The 14,354-nt window shown below is 43.7% G+C and overlaps 4 protein-coding genes across 4 annotated transcripts; 2 read left to right on the forward strand and 2 right to left on the reverse strand.

Moving 5' to 3' along the window:
- Nucleotides 1-342: 342 nt before the first annotated feature.
- fkbp7 (FKBP prolyl isomerase 7) lies at nt 343-3,647 on the forward strand. Its single transcript, XM_084023127.1, has 4 exons — nt 343-609; nt 1,037-1,188; nt 2,252-2,379; nt 2,991-3,647. The coding sequence occupies exons 1-4, from the start codon at nt 395-397 to the stop codon at nt 3,150-3,152; spliced, it is 657 nt and encodes a 218-aa protein (XP_083879253.1). The 5' UTR covers nt 343-394; the 3' UTR covers nt 3,153-3,647.
- A 733-nt stretch (nt 3,648-4,380) lies between these two features.
- On the reverse strand, nt 4,381-6,570 carry osgepl1 (O-sialoglycoprotein endopeptidase-like 1). The gene is made up of 7 exons (XM_084022697.1): nt 6,194-6,570; nt 5,725-6,112; nt 5,430-5,634; nt 5,203-5,351; nt 4,803-4,933; nt 4,643-4,714; nt 4,381-4,545 (listed from the first exon to the last, which is right to left on the reverse strand). Exons 1-7 carry the CDS (start codon nt 6,397-6,399, stop codon nt 4,461-4,463), a joined length of 1,236 nt encoding a protein of 411 aa, XP_083878823.1. The 5' UTR covers nt 6,400-6,570; the 3' UTR covers nt 4,381-4,460.
- A 349-nt stretch (nt 6,571-6,919) lies between these two features.
- adat3 (adenosine deaminase tRNA specific 3) lies at nt 6,920-10,281 on the forward strand. The gene is made up of 2 exons (XM_084022095.1): nt 6,920-6,998; nt 8,828-10,281. Exons 1-2 carry the CDS (start codon nt 6,987-6,989, stop codon nt 9,875-9,877), a joined length of 1,062 nt encoding a protein of 353 aa, XP_083878221.1. The 5' UTR covers nt 6,920-6,986; the 3' UTR covers nt 9,878-10,281.
- A 716-nt stretch (nt 10,282-10,997) lies between these two features.
- On the reverse strand, nt 10,998-14,231 carry ormdl1 (ORMDL sphingolipid biosynthesis regulator 1). Its single transcript, XM_084022422.1, has 4 exons — nt 14,103-14,231; nt 12,930-13,109; nt 11,691-11,842; nt 10,998-11,501 (listed from the first exon to the last, which is right to left on the reverse strand). Exons 2-4 carry the CDS (start codon nt 13,101-13,103, stop codon nt 11,366-11,368), a joined length of 462 nt encoding a protein of 153 aa, XP_083878548.1. The 5' UTR covers nt 13,104-13,109; nt 14,103-14,231; the 3' UTR covers nt 10,998-11,365.
- Between the last annotated feature and the right edge of the window lie 123 nt (nt 14,232-14,354).

A 14,354-nucleotide genomic window follows, 5' to 3' on the forward strand; every position in this document is an offset into this window, starting at 1 on the left:
CCAGTACTAATAAAACCAGGCGTTTGCTGTGTATTTATGTAATTTTTCATGTATCATTTGTTACATGTACTTCCGTCCTCTGGCATCACACTGTACTGTGCTGTCCACAAGCTGCTCTTAGTTTTATACGTTAAATATACAGTTTATATAAACTTTACTATATACTTTCCTCAGTTCCAGAAAGCAGGAATCTCTGATAATGCTAGTCGGCAGTAATGCAACATTCTTGGAGTCCCATCGCCATTAAAAAAAAACAACGAAGAAGAAGAAGAACTCCCTGACAGTCAACGTTCAGGGTAGCAACGGCACACCTCTCCTGCTCCACGTCCTCCAGTGTGTTCAAAAAACGTCACTCACAGAAGTTGCCACGAATGCACACACAGACAGCTGGAAGATGTGGAGGTTAGTGAGCCGCACACTGTGCCTCTTTGTCTCGTCGCATCTCATTCTATGGTGCGTTCAGGCGACCGCAGCCGAGCCGGACGGCGAGGTCAAGATCGAGGTTTTGTTCAAGCCCGAGCAGTGCAGCCCGAAGAGTAAAAGAGGAGATCTGATCAACGTCCATTACGATGGCTTCCTCGCCACAGACGGCTCTCAGTTCTACTGCAGGTCGGTGGTTTCAGATACACTCCCCTGTGTGATGCTTTCAAAGTACACAGAAACTTTATTATTATTGTATTCCAGCTGTCTGAGGGATGAGTGATCACTTCAGGGTTCACATTGCATGCTGTGCTAAGGTCTCATTATGTGTGGTGTATAACCTTAATTCAGTGAGGCAACAGTGACGTTTATTATTAAATTGGTAGAGGTATTATGGGTATTGTAGTTGGACCTGGGGGTTAGGCCTTCAGCAGTCCTCCCCTGGATCTATGGAGTGTTGAGGGACAGTAGCCTATGGAAATGAAAAAAGCCACACCCTCCCACTAATATGGTGTAGCTCCTAACCAGTATGAAAGAAAAATAAATATAAATTGATGTGAAGGCTGATTGATTGACAATATGTTGTTTCTTTTTTTAAATATGGTTTATGTTTTAGTCGATCGGACAAAACCGGGCACCCTCAGTGGTTTGTGCTGGGCGTCGGGCATGTCATTAAGGGCCTTGATATAGGGATGGAAGATATGTGTCCCGGAGAGAAACGGAAAATTACCGTTCCATCTGGCCTGGCCTTTGGAGAAAAAGGCAAAGGTAAGTAGAAAAACCCACTTGTCACACAAATGTTTTTGTCCATGTGTTCGATGTTTTGTAACTTGATGCCTCAGTGAAATTAATGTATGTCAACAGACATAATCAATCAGAATGGGCAGCGATATTATGCAACAATAAATCCATAAACAGTCATATAAACTTGAATGTTGTATTGTTTCTGTGCTGGATGAGCTGCCTTCACTCTGTCTTGTCTTCTTTTACAGCACTTTAGTTGGAAGGGCATCACATCCCTTGCAGTGTTTGCTACTCACCTCCCCTCCCAATGGCATGTACTGTAAGCATGTACGAAGGTTTAAAGGTCTCTACTTCACCTCACACCTTCTTGCATGCACCGGAGCACTTTCACACAACTAACAGCTGATTTGTTTTTGAACTATTTCCTACAATCGTCTTCTTGCCGGTGTTCAGAAAGGCACTACGTCATGATCTGAATGTGGTTTCAGCATGCATGTCAGGTTTCATCACTTGATTTCACTATTTGACTGTGGGAGAACTGGTTTTGCTGCAGTATGCATGCTTTTGTTATCCCTGCATACATACATGCATTATCTATGGCTGAGAGCTGCTGAGTGAAAACTCATGTTCTCGTTTCTTCCTCAAAGTTAAAAAATTAACATCTTTAATTGCATGTTGCATCAGTGACATTACTTCCACATCTTCATATTGTAATTACTTCAGCTCTTGGAGCCAAATCAGTACTATGTTCTCATTCATTAATTCATGTAGTTAGTATTTGTTTTGGAGCAGAGCCATCAACCAGATAAACTCAGTAAAATACACCTTCCTTCCTGAAATGCTGTCAAACCCAATAATTGGTCTCCAACCTTTGTTTCCTCTGAGAGCTAATTCGTCTAAACGAGAAGTGGTGGACATACATTCTGTCTTACCTTTATGGTCCATTTCAGCCGCCAAAGTCATCACCTCCTTTTCATTTTCAATTGTTGGAGACCGCTGCAAAAGAGCATGATGAACAGGATCAGTAGTTATGGAGTCACGATTGGGATATTATAATTCCTGCTGTTTTTTCCTCCCGGTGAAATAGATCCAGTGCCGCCCAACGCCACGGTGGTCTTTGAGGTGGAGATCTACGCTGTGTCCAGGGGGCCACGCAGCATGGAAGCTTTCAAACTGATGGACCTTAATAAAGACCGAAGTCTCACAAAGGAGGAGGTAACTATTGTTTACACGCTGCTAATTATTACAAAGATATCTCAGACAGGAAAGCCGTTAACCATGGGTGGATGGACATGCATGGAGAAACGGGTTACTTTTCATTTCCACTGGTCGACACCCAGCTACTGTAATAGTATAGGCTTGATTATGTAATATAAGTCAATGACAGACGTGACTGGTTGTGTCTTATTTATGCATTCCAATTCGTTTGTTATGAAAGAAAGAATTTGTCCGAATGTAACCCTCGCCACTTTGCCTCTCAAAGACTGAAGGCCATGTTTGTTTGTGTTCTCATTATCTCGCATCATAAACATCCCTCGATTGTACTCGAGAGCCGCGAGGCCATAAATCCCTTTACCTTGAATGGATTTACTGCGTCTGCTTCATCACAGTAGTTTTCAAGACAAAATAAAGGACAATATATGGGCTCATAGCCAAGCTGTTATCTGGATTCCTGGAAGCACAGAAGAAAAGGGAATGCTATCAATACTTTGTATGGTTTTAATTATCACCAGTGTGATATGCTGCTTGTAGAGCAGGGCTTGTTTTGAAGGGAGTGTAAAAGTTTCTGATTCCGAGGTGTGAATAACGATGTCCTGTTTCCCCAGGTAATATCATACTTGAAAGTGGAGTATGAAAAAGGTGGGAAGCCGCGTGATGACCCGTTCTACGAGAAGATCATGGCTGACATATTCCGCAAGAGTGACAACGACAGAGACGGACTGATCAGTGCCAAGGAGTATAATATATTTGAACACGACGAGCTCTAGTGTTGGTGATCGTCTTAGGTTCTAAAATGCCCGAGCTGTTGTTTAAAAGGTGGATTTCCTTTTGTTAAAAATCAGACTGGATGTAACCAAAGCGTTTGGAGTCACCGAGACAGCAAACTAGCCACTCAATTTTAATACTAAGTATTAAACGATGCAAGAACATCTCCAACACGTGTGGAAACTTCTATGCAAATACCACTAAATGTTTGCATTTTAAAATGTTTTATACAAGTTTTTATAAGTCCTGTGTTTCAGTGAACACTGCAACAGAAAGTAGAAATGGAAACAGCTGGTTGTGGCTGTGAGATGTGAGAGGATGGTTTAAAAGACACACGAAGAGAGCTTCTTCTTCTTTTGTGCCACTGAATGGTAGAAATGTTTTTTAGAGACTTGTTTACAAGTTGTGTTTACATCTTTATGTGGTCAAAAATAATGCACATCATTGAATCCAGTTGAGAAATTGTATTAAACAATCAATAAAATCTCAGTTGGTGAACTCTCGAGCATTTTATTAAAACGTTTAAAGGGGTGAATTTAACTTCCAGGGTGTGTGATTGTATCTGGAATAAGAGGACAGACGCTTTGTTGGTGTAGTGTGTTTTTCTGACCTGAAAAGATCCGATGATCACTAGATGGCAGATTCTTGAGCATGACTTTGACATGACTTGAGCATGACAAATTCTTATCAGTATTTTCTCTGTAGGATTCTTAAGAAAAGAATTGTATTTTGTGATCATCGACTCATATTCTATAGTAACACCACCCTCTAGTGGTTCGTTTATGTAAATGCACCCTTCTATGTTTTGAGGTGCTTAAACATACATTAACCACTAGAGGGTGCTGTTTAGCCAATAACAAACAAGCTTGCGCCTCAATGAGAGATAAATGTCATCTGCTGCACAGGGATTGGACAGAATTAAGTGGATTGTATTTAAGAGAGGTCTTTTATACACTTTAAACACTTCCCCGACCTCACATTGTTCCTTCAATCCTCAAGATGTTCAAATACTGTATGTACTGTGCCCCATATATTGTATTACATAGGCTACAGAAATATTTGGCAATATGCTGAGCTAATTCTTTGTAATGACTAAAGTGATGGCGTTATTATTTAAAAATAACAGTCATAAGAAAAACAAGATTTCACTTTGACAGAAATCGTATTTTCTTTTGTAAGGAGTAATAAAAATTAAAAAAATCAAGGTGTATATTAAAACATTTCTTTTAATAAATAGCTGTTCATATAGTATTTACATATATACTTTGAACTGGGAAAATCACAGAGTGACAAACAACCCAACAGTCTGGTCAGCTGTGGATCTTCATCCTGACCGACGGCAACCTGATCGCTGCTGCCTTCACCTCGGCTGTCATGTCAACGCCCAGCTGTGCCCTGGAATACAACATCTATGTGAGCTCATTGTAAAATCGGTAGCTCTATGTACTGAACTGAAATAGCTAAATAAATCTTTGGTTCAGTGTCGACTTACTTTGGCTCATAGCAGACATCCACATTGGGAGGCAGTATCCCTTTCCCTTCTCTCAGGCGTTCAACACCGTTCCTGGTTACGAAAGGGGAAAAAGTTGTTTGTCTCACTTTAACGGGGCAAATCATCCAATGTCAAATCCACTGAACATCAGTACACACACCATGCAATCATGACTCCATTGTCTGTGCAGAATTTGGATGGGGGGCAGAGCAGGTGTAGTCCTGTGGTGTCACTGATGATGGTCAACGCCTTACGGATATACTGATTGCTTGCAACGCCTCCAGACAGAACCTGTCAAAGAAGAAATTATAATGAAAAATCTTTAAATCTATATTCAGTGTTTTCTTATTTAAGAAGGAGGAGTCTGGTGTTATTTAATATTTTTATAAAATCCCACAAAAAGACCAAAACCAACAATGTACTGGCACTAAAGCCTTTTAGAGTAGACATTCTCAAATTTCCTCTAACAAGAAAGAGATTATACCAGAATATACCATCCTATTATTATTTGCAATGCACATTGTTCTAGAAAAAAATACAGACTGAAGTAAGGCACTCACCAAGGTGGGACCGTTGGCTGGCAGCAGGCCGTTTGCCTTACAGAACAGGACGGCCCGATGTGTGCGCTTGGCGAGATGAGAGGCAACCGTGTGCTGTGTAGCAGCTGCAATGTCATTCACACATGACAGCAGTGTCCCCTGTTCTTTACCTACAGACGGACGGGGGAGGTGGTCTGTGAATCTGATCTCTGGTTGTCTTATTTACGAGACCTCGTGTGTTCTCATACCTTCCTCTGCCTCTTTTTTCAATATCGTCATGTTGACTTGATTTCGTAGTCCAGCGAAAGAAAAGCAGCAGTCGTACGTTTGTCCCATGGGCGTCCTGAAAGGGAACCTCATCCTGTCGCCGTCCTTCGCTAGAAGCTCTATGGCTTGTCCTCCACTGAGCGTGGAGCACCGTGGATGTTTTATGAGGGACAAACGTCTCGCCACCTTCGAGGACAAAAGAGAATATTTTATTCATTGAAAATCACAAATTATGTCCACGGTCGACAGCCTTGTGTGTTAGTGTGAAGACATTACTTTGTCCAGCGTGTCCCCCGGAGCTTCATCCAGAGCGTGGCCCAGAAGCAAGAAGTCATCAACTCCTCGAGCCACAGCGAGAAGGGAGTGACCCCCGGAGACGAGCAGGACCAGGAAGGGGAAGGCAACGGGTTGGAGCATCCTGACGGTCAGGGCGTGGGCCTCCATGTGGTGGATGGGGATGAAGGGCTTGTTGTGGCGCCTTACAAACGTCTGGCTGAACTCTAGGCCGACACCCAAGCTCAGGCCCAAGCCCGGCTTCACAGTGGTGGCCACGGCTGAGAGCCGGCTCGGGTCCACGTCGCTCCTCTCCAAAGCCTCCTGGACCACACGCTCTATGTTGTCTCTGTGCAGCTGTTGTGCCACCGTGGGGATGATGCCTCCAGTCCTGCAGCATTCAAGACTATATGTCAATGCAAACCCCCCCCTAAAAGAACAATGTTAACTGAACACAGCTCTGAACACCCACCTGAGATGAACTTCTTTCTGTGAATGTAGAGACTCGCCCAGTATTTCACCCGCCTCGTCCAGCACAGCAGCACCGGTGTCGTCACAGCTTGTCTCGATGCCTAGAACCAGTCTGGAGCACGGTGCTCTTCCAAGTGACGGAGGGCTCCGAAATGTGGGTCCAAGCTGTAGCAGCCTGCGCAGAGGTGTTACTTTTGTAGGGAACATGGTGTCGCGACTCTTTGTACAGGCTAACTGTGAGATAATATAGTCTAACTGAGGGTGAATTCACCTCATTTCACGTAGAATGTTTGAGTCATAAGTTAAAAAATCAATCAAATTAGGCTTCAGTGCAACGAAACAACAGAAAACAAACTTCTTCTTCTTCTTCTTCTTCTTCTTCTTCTTCTTCTTCTTTTTCTTGCAGTATTCGTGCGGTTGAATGGCGGTTGGCAGTTGGTTAACCACTTTAACGGCGCATTACCGCCACCTGCTGGATTGGAGTGTAGATAGAAAACAGTGCAGTGGGGCAGCGTCACATGTAAATAATTCCGTGCACCTTGTAATCTGCGACCTTAGATTTATGACATAGACGTCGAGAAAAAATATATTGGAAATAAACATCACATTACATTTGTTAACTGTGTACTTTTAAATAGCTAATACTATGAGGAGCCGTTTAGATATTAAAGCGGCGGTCCAACAATTTGACGCATTTTTTTTAGGGGACATTTTAGTCCGCTGCACACACATGTGATCATGGAGTCGAGCAGATGACGGCTCTCTGACCAAACGGTGTTTTCGTTAAAGCGTCGATGTCGAAAGAGGTAAAGATGATTTAGTGTGACTTCACATGTACAATGGGACCGTTTTATGTTTCTGCTGGTAGTGACGCTGTGTTACAAACATGGCGCTGGTTATTTTTCTTCAGAATGTGACATTTCCGCATATGGCTGCGCTGCATTCACGGGTACCAGAAAAGGGGGAAACCCTAATAAGACACACCAACCCAGGGAACAAAGTAGTGTATTATTGGGGATATTGGGAGAGACATTTCCTAAAATCCGCCAGCATTGTAAAAAGGCAACATATTGATATAATACATAATGTATCTGAAGTAATAGGTACATATGTGTACGTGAACATCATAGTTGTATGCACAGAGTCTATTTAAAGGGTGTGAGGGAGCTAAAAGCTGCTAATGCTACATGGAAAGGCCTAGGATTACTTATTTTAAACATTTAAAGTAGATTTTCTAGTACAGTAATCTGCCTGTTTGCCACCGGGTTTTAACAAGCATTTCATGTTGACTTTCCTAAAGGAGGCATGGAACACCCGGCTTGTATTTTGGAGGAGTTGAAGCAGTTTGTCGTAAACGATGCCCCGCCGACAGTGTATTACATCCCAGATTTCATATCGGAGGATGAGGAGTCTCATCTTCAGCAGCAGGTGAATAGGTCACCCAAAACTAAGTGGACTCAGCTGTCGGGCCGAAGGCTTCAGAACTGGGGAGGGTTACCGCATCCCAAAGGCATGCTGGCGGAGAAGATCCCTGACTGGCTCCAGACGTACTGCCAGAAAATCTCCTCCCTGGGTGCGTTCAGTGGGAAAACGGCCAATCATGTGTTGGTGAACGAGTACAAACAAGGGGAGGGGATTATGCCCCACGAAGACGGCCCTCTGTACCACCCAACTGTCTCCACCATCAGCCTGGGCTCTCACACCCTTCTGGACTTCTACACGCCCGTCAGCAGCCAGGAGGGCGAAGCGCCGCAGACGGAGGAGAACCGCTTCCTCCTCTCTCTGCTGGTGAAGCCGCGCAGTCTCCTGATCCTGCAGGATGACATGTACCAGCGTCTCCTTCATGGCATCCAACCCTGCGGCCAGGACACGCTGACGGACAAGGTGGCGAACCTGTCCGCCGCCGGGGCCTCGCCAGGGGAGACGCTGACCCGAGGCACCAGAGTGTCACTGACCATACGACACGTGCCCAAAGTTATGAAGGCAAAGCTTATACTGGGGAGGAAATGAAGACAAGGCTGCATGTTGGCCGGATAGTTTGTCATGGCACTGGACATGGGACGATATGACAATGTCATGACTATTATCCTGACCAGAAAACATCATGATGTTGTCCAGATTATGATCAAAATATGATAAAATAACACTAAAACTTACTGGAATCACTTGATAACCATGATGGTTATCCTGATAATGAAAAAACACCAACTTATTGTGTTCTTTTTTTTTTTTGTATTGTAATCTGCAATTAAAATCCTATATTGTCCCCTCCCTATATGGTACTACATGCTGCATTTGTCACTGACACCATTCATCCTATCAGGGGGAGTCTCCTCCAGGCTGAAGTGTATTTAAAACACTACAACTTGTTTTTAAATTATTGGTTTATCATATTTAAAAGGAGAATGAGATCTATGTATCGGTTGGGCTCTTACTGTAAATCCACTTTACGTCAACCAAGCAATGCAAACGTAACTCAAATCTGTATGTTTCATGATCTCTCTTATATATAATCATGCATTCTGGGCTGAAGACGATGGTCCAGAGTTGACTTCTGTCCAGCGCAGCTGAAATGTGCTCGCTCCTGAAAATGCACTGACCTTGTTTCACTGTGGTGTGAAATCATATTTCACAGGAGGACACCAAAACAATGGAGCCGCTGCCGAAACGCTGGAAAGGCTCTGCGTGCGACACGGACTCCTGGGTCGCTTACCCCGTTCTGTCGGATGAGCAGTCCCAAGACGTTGAGGTGGTGGAGGCGTTTGCTGCGCCCATTCTCAACAAGAAGGAGGCATCTCGACTCCTCCGGGAGCTGAACAGCCTCTACCCGCTGAACGGCCTCCAGCACGTCAAGAGGGTGCGGGCGGTCAGGGAGAAGGGAAGCCCTCATCCTCTGGAAGTCCTCGTGTGCCTCGTCGCTGACGCACCAAACACCAAGGTGGTAAGCATCGACTCCCTGCTCCCCTCAGATGGCATCCGACGTGACGGATTAGGAGAGCCTTTTGTGGTTAAGGTCCCGGCACGCCCCCCCTTGACCCGACCCCAGTTTGAGCTGGCGAGCACGCACTGGCCCACCTCCTTTCACGAGGACAAACAGGTGACCGTCGCCCTCCGAGGAGAGCTCTTCGGTCAGCCCCAGAAAGCCAGGATGCACACGTACATGGCGTCTGCTCTGACTGCTGCCAAAGCAGGGAGCGAGTTGGGAATGGAGGCGGTGGGGGCTGTGGTGGTCGACCCGGCAACGGAGGGAATCGTTGCGGTGGGCCACGACTGCAGAGGTGACCATCCCCTTCACCACGCAGTCATGGTCTGCATTGACCTTGTGGCTCAGAGTCAGGGCAGCGGAGGTTACTCGTTTGATAGATACCCGGCTTGCCGATTTACCTCGCCGATCTCAGACGCCTTTCAAAGCGCTCCTGGTGCAGAAGCCAGCTCTCAGCCATACATATGCACCGGGTACGACCTTTATGTGACCCGGGAACCTTGCGTGATGTGTGCCATGGCGCTGGTCCACTCCAGGATAAGTCGCGTCTTCTATGGCACTGCCTCTGTTGATGGAGCCTTGGGGACCGTATATAAAATCCACAAACGGAAAGATTTGAATCATCACTTTGAGGTTTACAAAGGAGTTTTGGACAAACAGTGTGAGGTTCTTAACAGTCTGGGTACAGCAAAAGAGCCATAAGTAAGTAATGACATTTCATTAGTGGGTTCAACGCAGAAGAATTCAGTTATCAGGTTTAATTGTAGGAATAAACCAAACCACTTTTTTAAATTAAGTTTTTAATAATTTGATCATTGAATTGAGAGCATGTGTGTAGATAAAATGAATAACTGGTTCCCACCATAGTGCTGATTTTCCTTTAGGAGTGGCTTTTCCAATGTTACTGTTTTTCTATGATTTACAGGCTCGTCACTGAAACCCATTAGCAATACAAATGTTAACAAGTTAGTGGAAATGACTGTAGTTTTCTTTTATAAAAGTCTTAGTGCTTTGGTCCTGATGAGAGAGAGTGTTTGTTTAAAAAAAAAATGTATTTGATAAAAAATGTCTCAATAAACTGAATTGTTTCTCATTTACATTCAGTATTTCACTGCAGTTTGTCTTTTTTGTTGCAAAGCAGTTGGTTTCTTTGTGTTTATCTAGGATGTTTTCACATTAAGAGCTGTTAACACCTATCAGGTAAGATTAAAACTTCATTTTGGATGTTGAAACACGCATATATAATTCAGCTTGTTGCTGTAAAATGGCAAATTATAATAAATATCTAGATTGCAGAGGCTTTTTCAAAAACCCGTGTGCAGCAGTCGTTATCCACAACCATGAGAGATGAATCATTTCGAGGGCACAAACATTTTAATAAGATTAAGTACAAGAAATATCAAGAGCTATGGGCTATGGCCAAACAAAGCAGAACTAGCTGCCTTGATGATAGCAAAAAGTCGATCTAAAAGAGAGCAGCTACATGAATGCAAGTTGTTCACAGAGATACTGAAGAGTTCCCTCAGTAAACCAGACAACAATCATTCGTCTCATTTCTACACAAAGGACTTTTTCTTTAACATACAGGACATAATATTAACACAAAAAAAACAAACTGTACAAGGAAAAAAAAAAACCTGCCCTGTTTTTGATTGAGTTACAAACGAGAAATGATTCACATACCGAGGAAAATCGTGCAAATCAAGAATATGATTCCATTCTTCACTTTGCATGAATACGTTTGACACCCATTACAAAATGAGAGTGTACCAATAAACGAGGAGCCACGGGCCCCTACCCTTAGGAAGTAAACATCTTTGAAAAATACATTTTGGGGACATCTCTGTGGCTAGAAACAGACTCATACACACAATTTGTGTTGCCATGGGAACTGAGGGCGAAGAAAGACAAACTCAACCAAAAAGCCTCGCCGATGCCCGGGCCAGCCCCGGCATCTACGCAGGCCAAAAATACATCATTAAATATTCACATAAGTTAGTAATGCATATGGCATCCTCATCTACAAACCTACCTGCTTTTTATTTATTTATTTATTTCATCTTAAACCTGATATATCTAAACGACGACAGTGACGTTTACACAAACTGTACGACTTGGTACACATATCGGCGGTACAGACTGCACAGGAACTCAATTCTGTTGCTGTGAGCCGCGGGACTTAACAATAGCTTAATACTTGTTGATGCCAAAAATTCTCACTCCGTGTAGCTGCGGCAGCTTGGGGATCAGAACGCTCAAAAGCGAGGCAGTGTTTATGACGAAATGCGCCGTGTCGTACTTTGTGTAGAAGCTTGCCAGGAAGTATCTGTGGAGCAATAGAAGAGATGTGTTAATTAAAGCACAAACCATCAAATGAAACAGGCAGTGAGATAAAAAAAAAATAAGTGTGTCTGTATAGGATTCCTGTAAAGTTAGCATGAATCGGTTTGACAAAACTTGCATGTTTCCTGTTTCTGTGTCTAAAAGACAGAATCGCATGATATCAAATACGTACAGAATGATTGGGGAGATGGTGAAGAACTTTCTAGATGAAGTGAACTGCACGCCGTAGTCGAGCTGTTCCCAATGTGTAAGAAGCCTGGCTTTTCCTTGGTCAGGGGTCTCAAAGGGTGTGCCTTTCACTGCATGCATAAAGACATACATTCCCTGTAGAGACAAAAACACAGCCAGTGGTGCAACGCTCGCAGTAAAGATAAAGAACACAGCAGACTGATTAAACGGAGCGTCCTTTCTGTTTCTATTATAACTTCTGTAGGTTTTGAATAATGTGCACATACAATTCAGTCAATTGACAAAGCGTGGGGCTAAAAGTAATGTAAACAATGATATTTGCATCATGTTTTTGTTGCCAAATCTGTCAAAGAGTATTCATAAATATAAACATGAGTCGCCTGATACAATGGACATTTGTTTTCTGCAGTATTGAAAGCGTCTGGCTGAAGCCCAAAACTCTGTTTACTTTCCTCTTATCTGACAAACTCATAAAAAGGAGTGAAAAACAATCATTGGCTTGTTTGCAGGAGTTTTTGTGTGCAAGGCAGGAAGAGTAGAGAGACAGAAGAATCTCAACAGAAACTGCACTTGCCTGGTGCTTGGGTGTGTGGTAAATACACATTCAAGAGATGCGGATTTACGGCTAAGTTAGCCGACACTCACGTTTCCAATTACATGCCTCTGTGTAACACAAGAATGCAGCTTTAAATGGGAAAACCTGCATTACAGAGGGCAAAGCAATAGAACTGAAATGCTGACATACAGCCAAGGGCATAATCAGCACACTGCAGCTGCATTGTGTGGAAAACAATAGACTATAGTTGACCTTAGCCGTTACTGTTAATAGCCTTCCGTATTGGCCGTGATACACAATCCTTCTAAACTGCTTCGAGCTTGCACTACTTGATGATGTCACACACATCCACTCTGTTTCTTTATTTGAGGCCAGCCGTGTAACAATGAGGGGTCAGTTTTTGTCTACGGACCTTATGTGCAGCGGGGAAGTCATCATAATAGGTCACGCGTCAGGCTGCCACAGGGACAGCCACCCCCAAAAATAGCGCATATCTTAACAAGCACGGACAAGCACAGGGCAAGGCAGAAGGTAACACACACCGGGGCTGTTTGGCTAAGCATGCATGCAAGATTCATTTGTCTTGTGAGGCTACAGCTAACGGCGTACTGGTCTAGTTTATGGATATGACTTTGAGCAGCAGTGACGTGTGAGAATGCGACTTACAAAGTTGTGTATAACATTTGTGAGAGTCCACACCATCGGCACGCTAAAGAAGGGAATGCTCAAGAGCACGATGTGAAGTATTCCAACACCGAGCGCGTAGGTCAGCCAGATCCCTCGACTGTTCATGACCCGAGTATTTGGGTTCACCTCACTGTGTGCCACACCCACATTCATTCTGGTCTGTGAACAGAAAGCATACGCACAAATGGTCACAAATAATATACACTTAATGTGCCACATTTGGGTTTTCTTTTGCATTCCTTTCCTGTATCCTATTGCAAGAATTTCACAACAATATTTATGAAAAAAGTAAATGTTCAACACCGGCAGTGAGGTACTTCCCCCATGAATACTCTTACCTGCAAAAGACAACTTTAGTGCATCATTTACAATTTCCTACATGTTATACCTTAATTGGAAGAAGTTAATATAACACATGTTATTTTAGCACTTTGCCCTCCCCAGCAAGTCTAAATGTGATAACAAACCAAAAAAAAAACTACCTTGTGCAATCTTATTGAACTTTACCCTGTGGTACACTTTCAGCTGCTGCATTCAAGAACACCAACAGTTGCGTGTCATTAAAAGGGAATCCCAGCAGGACCCCTGGTGCATGCCAGCATTCAGCACTCACTGTTATTGTTTTACCAGCCACACTGCATTGTGACGTCTGCTAATTGATTAAGTAATGGATACATTGGCTCTGATAACATAACGGATGACCGATAACTTGCAGAAAGTGTGTACCTGCACATCAGAAATCACAAGACAACAGGAAAGAAGCATTGGACAAGATTTAACTGAAGTTACATGCAAATAGTACATAAAACCACTGTCACTGATTAGGTCTATTCGCTGATTACTTCTCATAGGAATAACAAACTGCACGACTGTTCACTTTTACAGTTACGTGCAATCACTAGTCACGCTTCTTGGGCGATTTAATGCAATGTGTTGTAATCTATACTTTAAGTAACGACATGTGTAAAAACATAAGACGTCCCTTTGCCTTGGACATGGTTTCGTCTCCAGCACATAGCCCGGCCCAACACAACACCACTATTCTAAAACCCAAGTTGTTCAGCGTCATTGCGTAGAGAAACAGTAAGCAACGTCACGTGGTTAAAAAGGGGTAACATAGCCGCCCGCACACCCCGGCGTTTTCAGACTTACAGGTAGTAGCGAGCAGTGGAGGTAGTGACAGAAAGAAGCTGCTATGGAGAGAAATGTTTATCCCCCTTGTTGATGTGTGTGCAGCTCACAAGCGCAGACAGCACGTCGTTAGACTGACCTGAGCGGAAGTAGTTGTGGTGCCATGGGGTAGGAGGGTGTTGATGCCCTACTTTTTGTCCCCTCAGGCTGTGTCTCGCCCCCCAAACAACTTCTACGAACCAGGCGATGTTGCGGGTGTTTAAATTAAATGTG

The sequence above is a fragment of the Eutrigla gurnardus genome (genome assembly GCF_963514095.1).
Source record: "Eutrigla gurnardus genome assembly, chromosome: 12".
Classification (NCBI taxonomy): domain Eukaryota; kingdom Metazoa; phylum Chordata; class Actinopteri; order Perciformes; family Triglidae; genus Eutrigla; species Eutrigla gurnardus.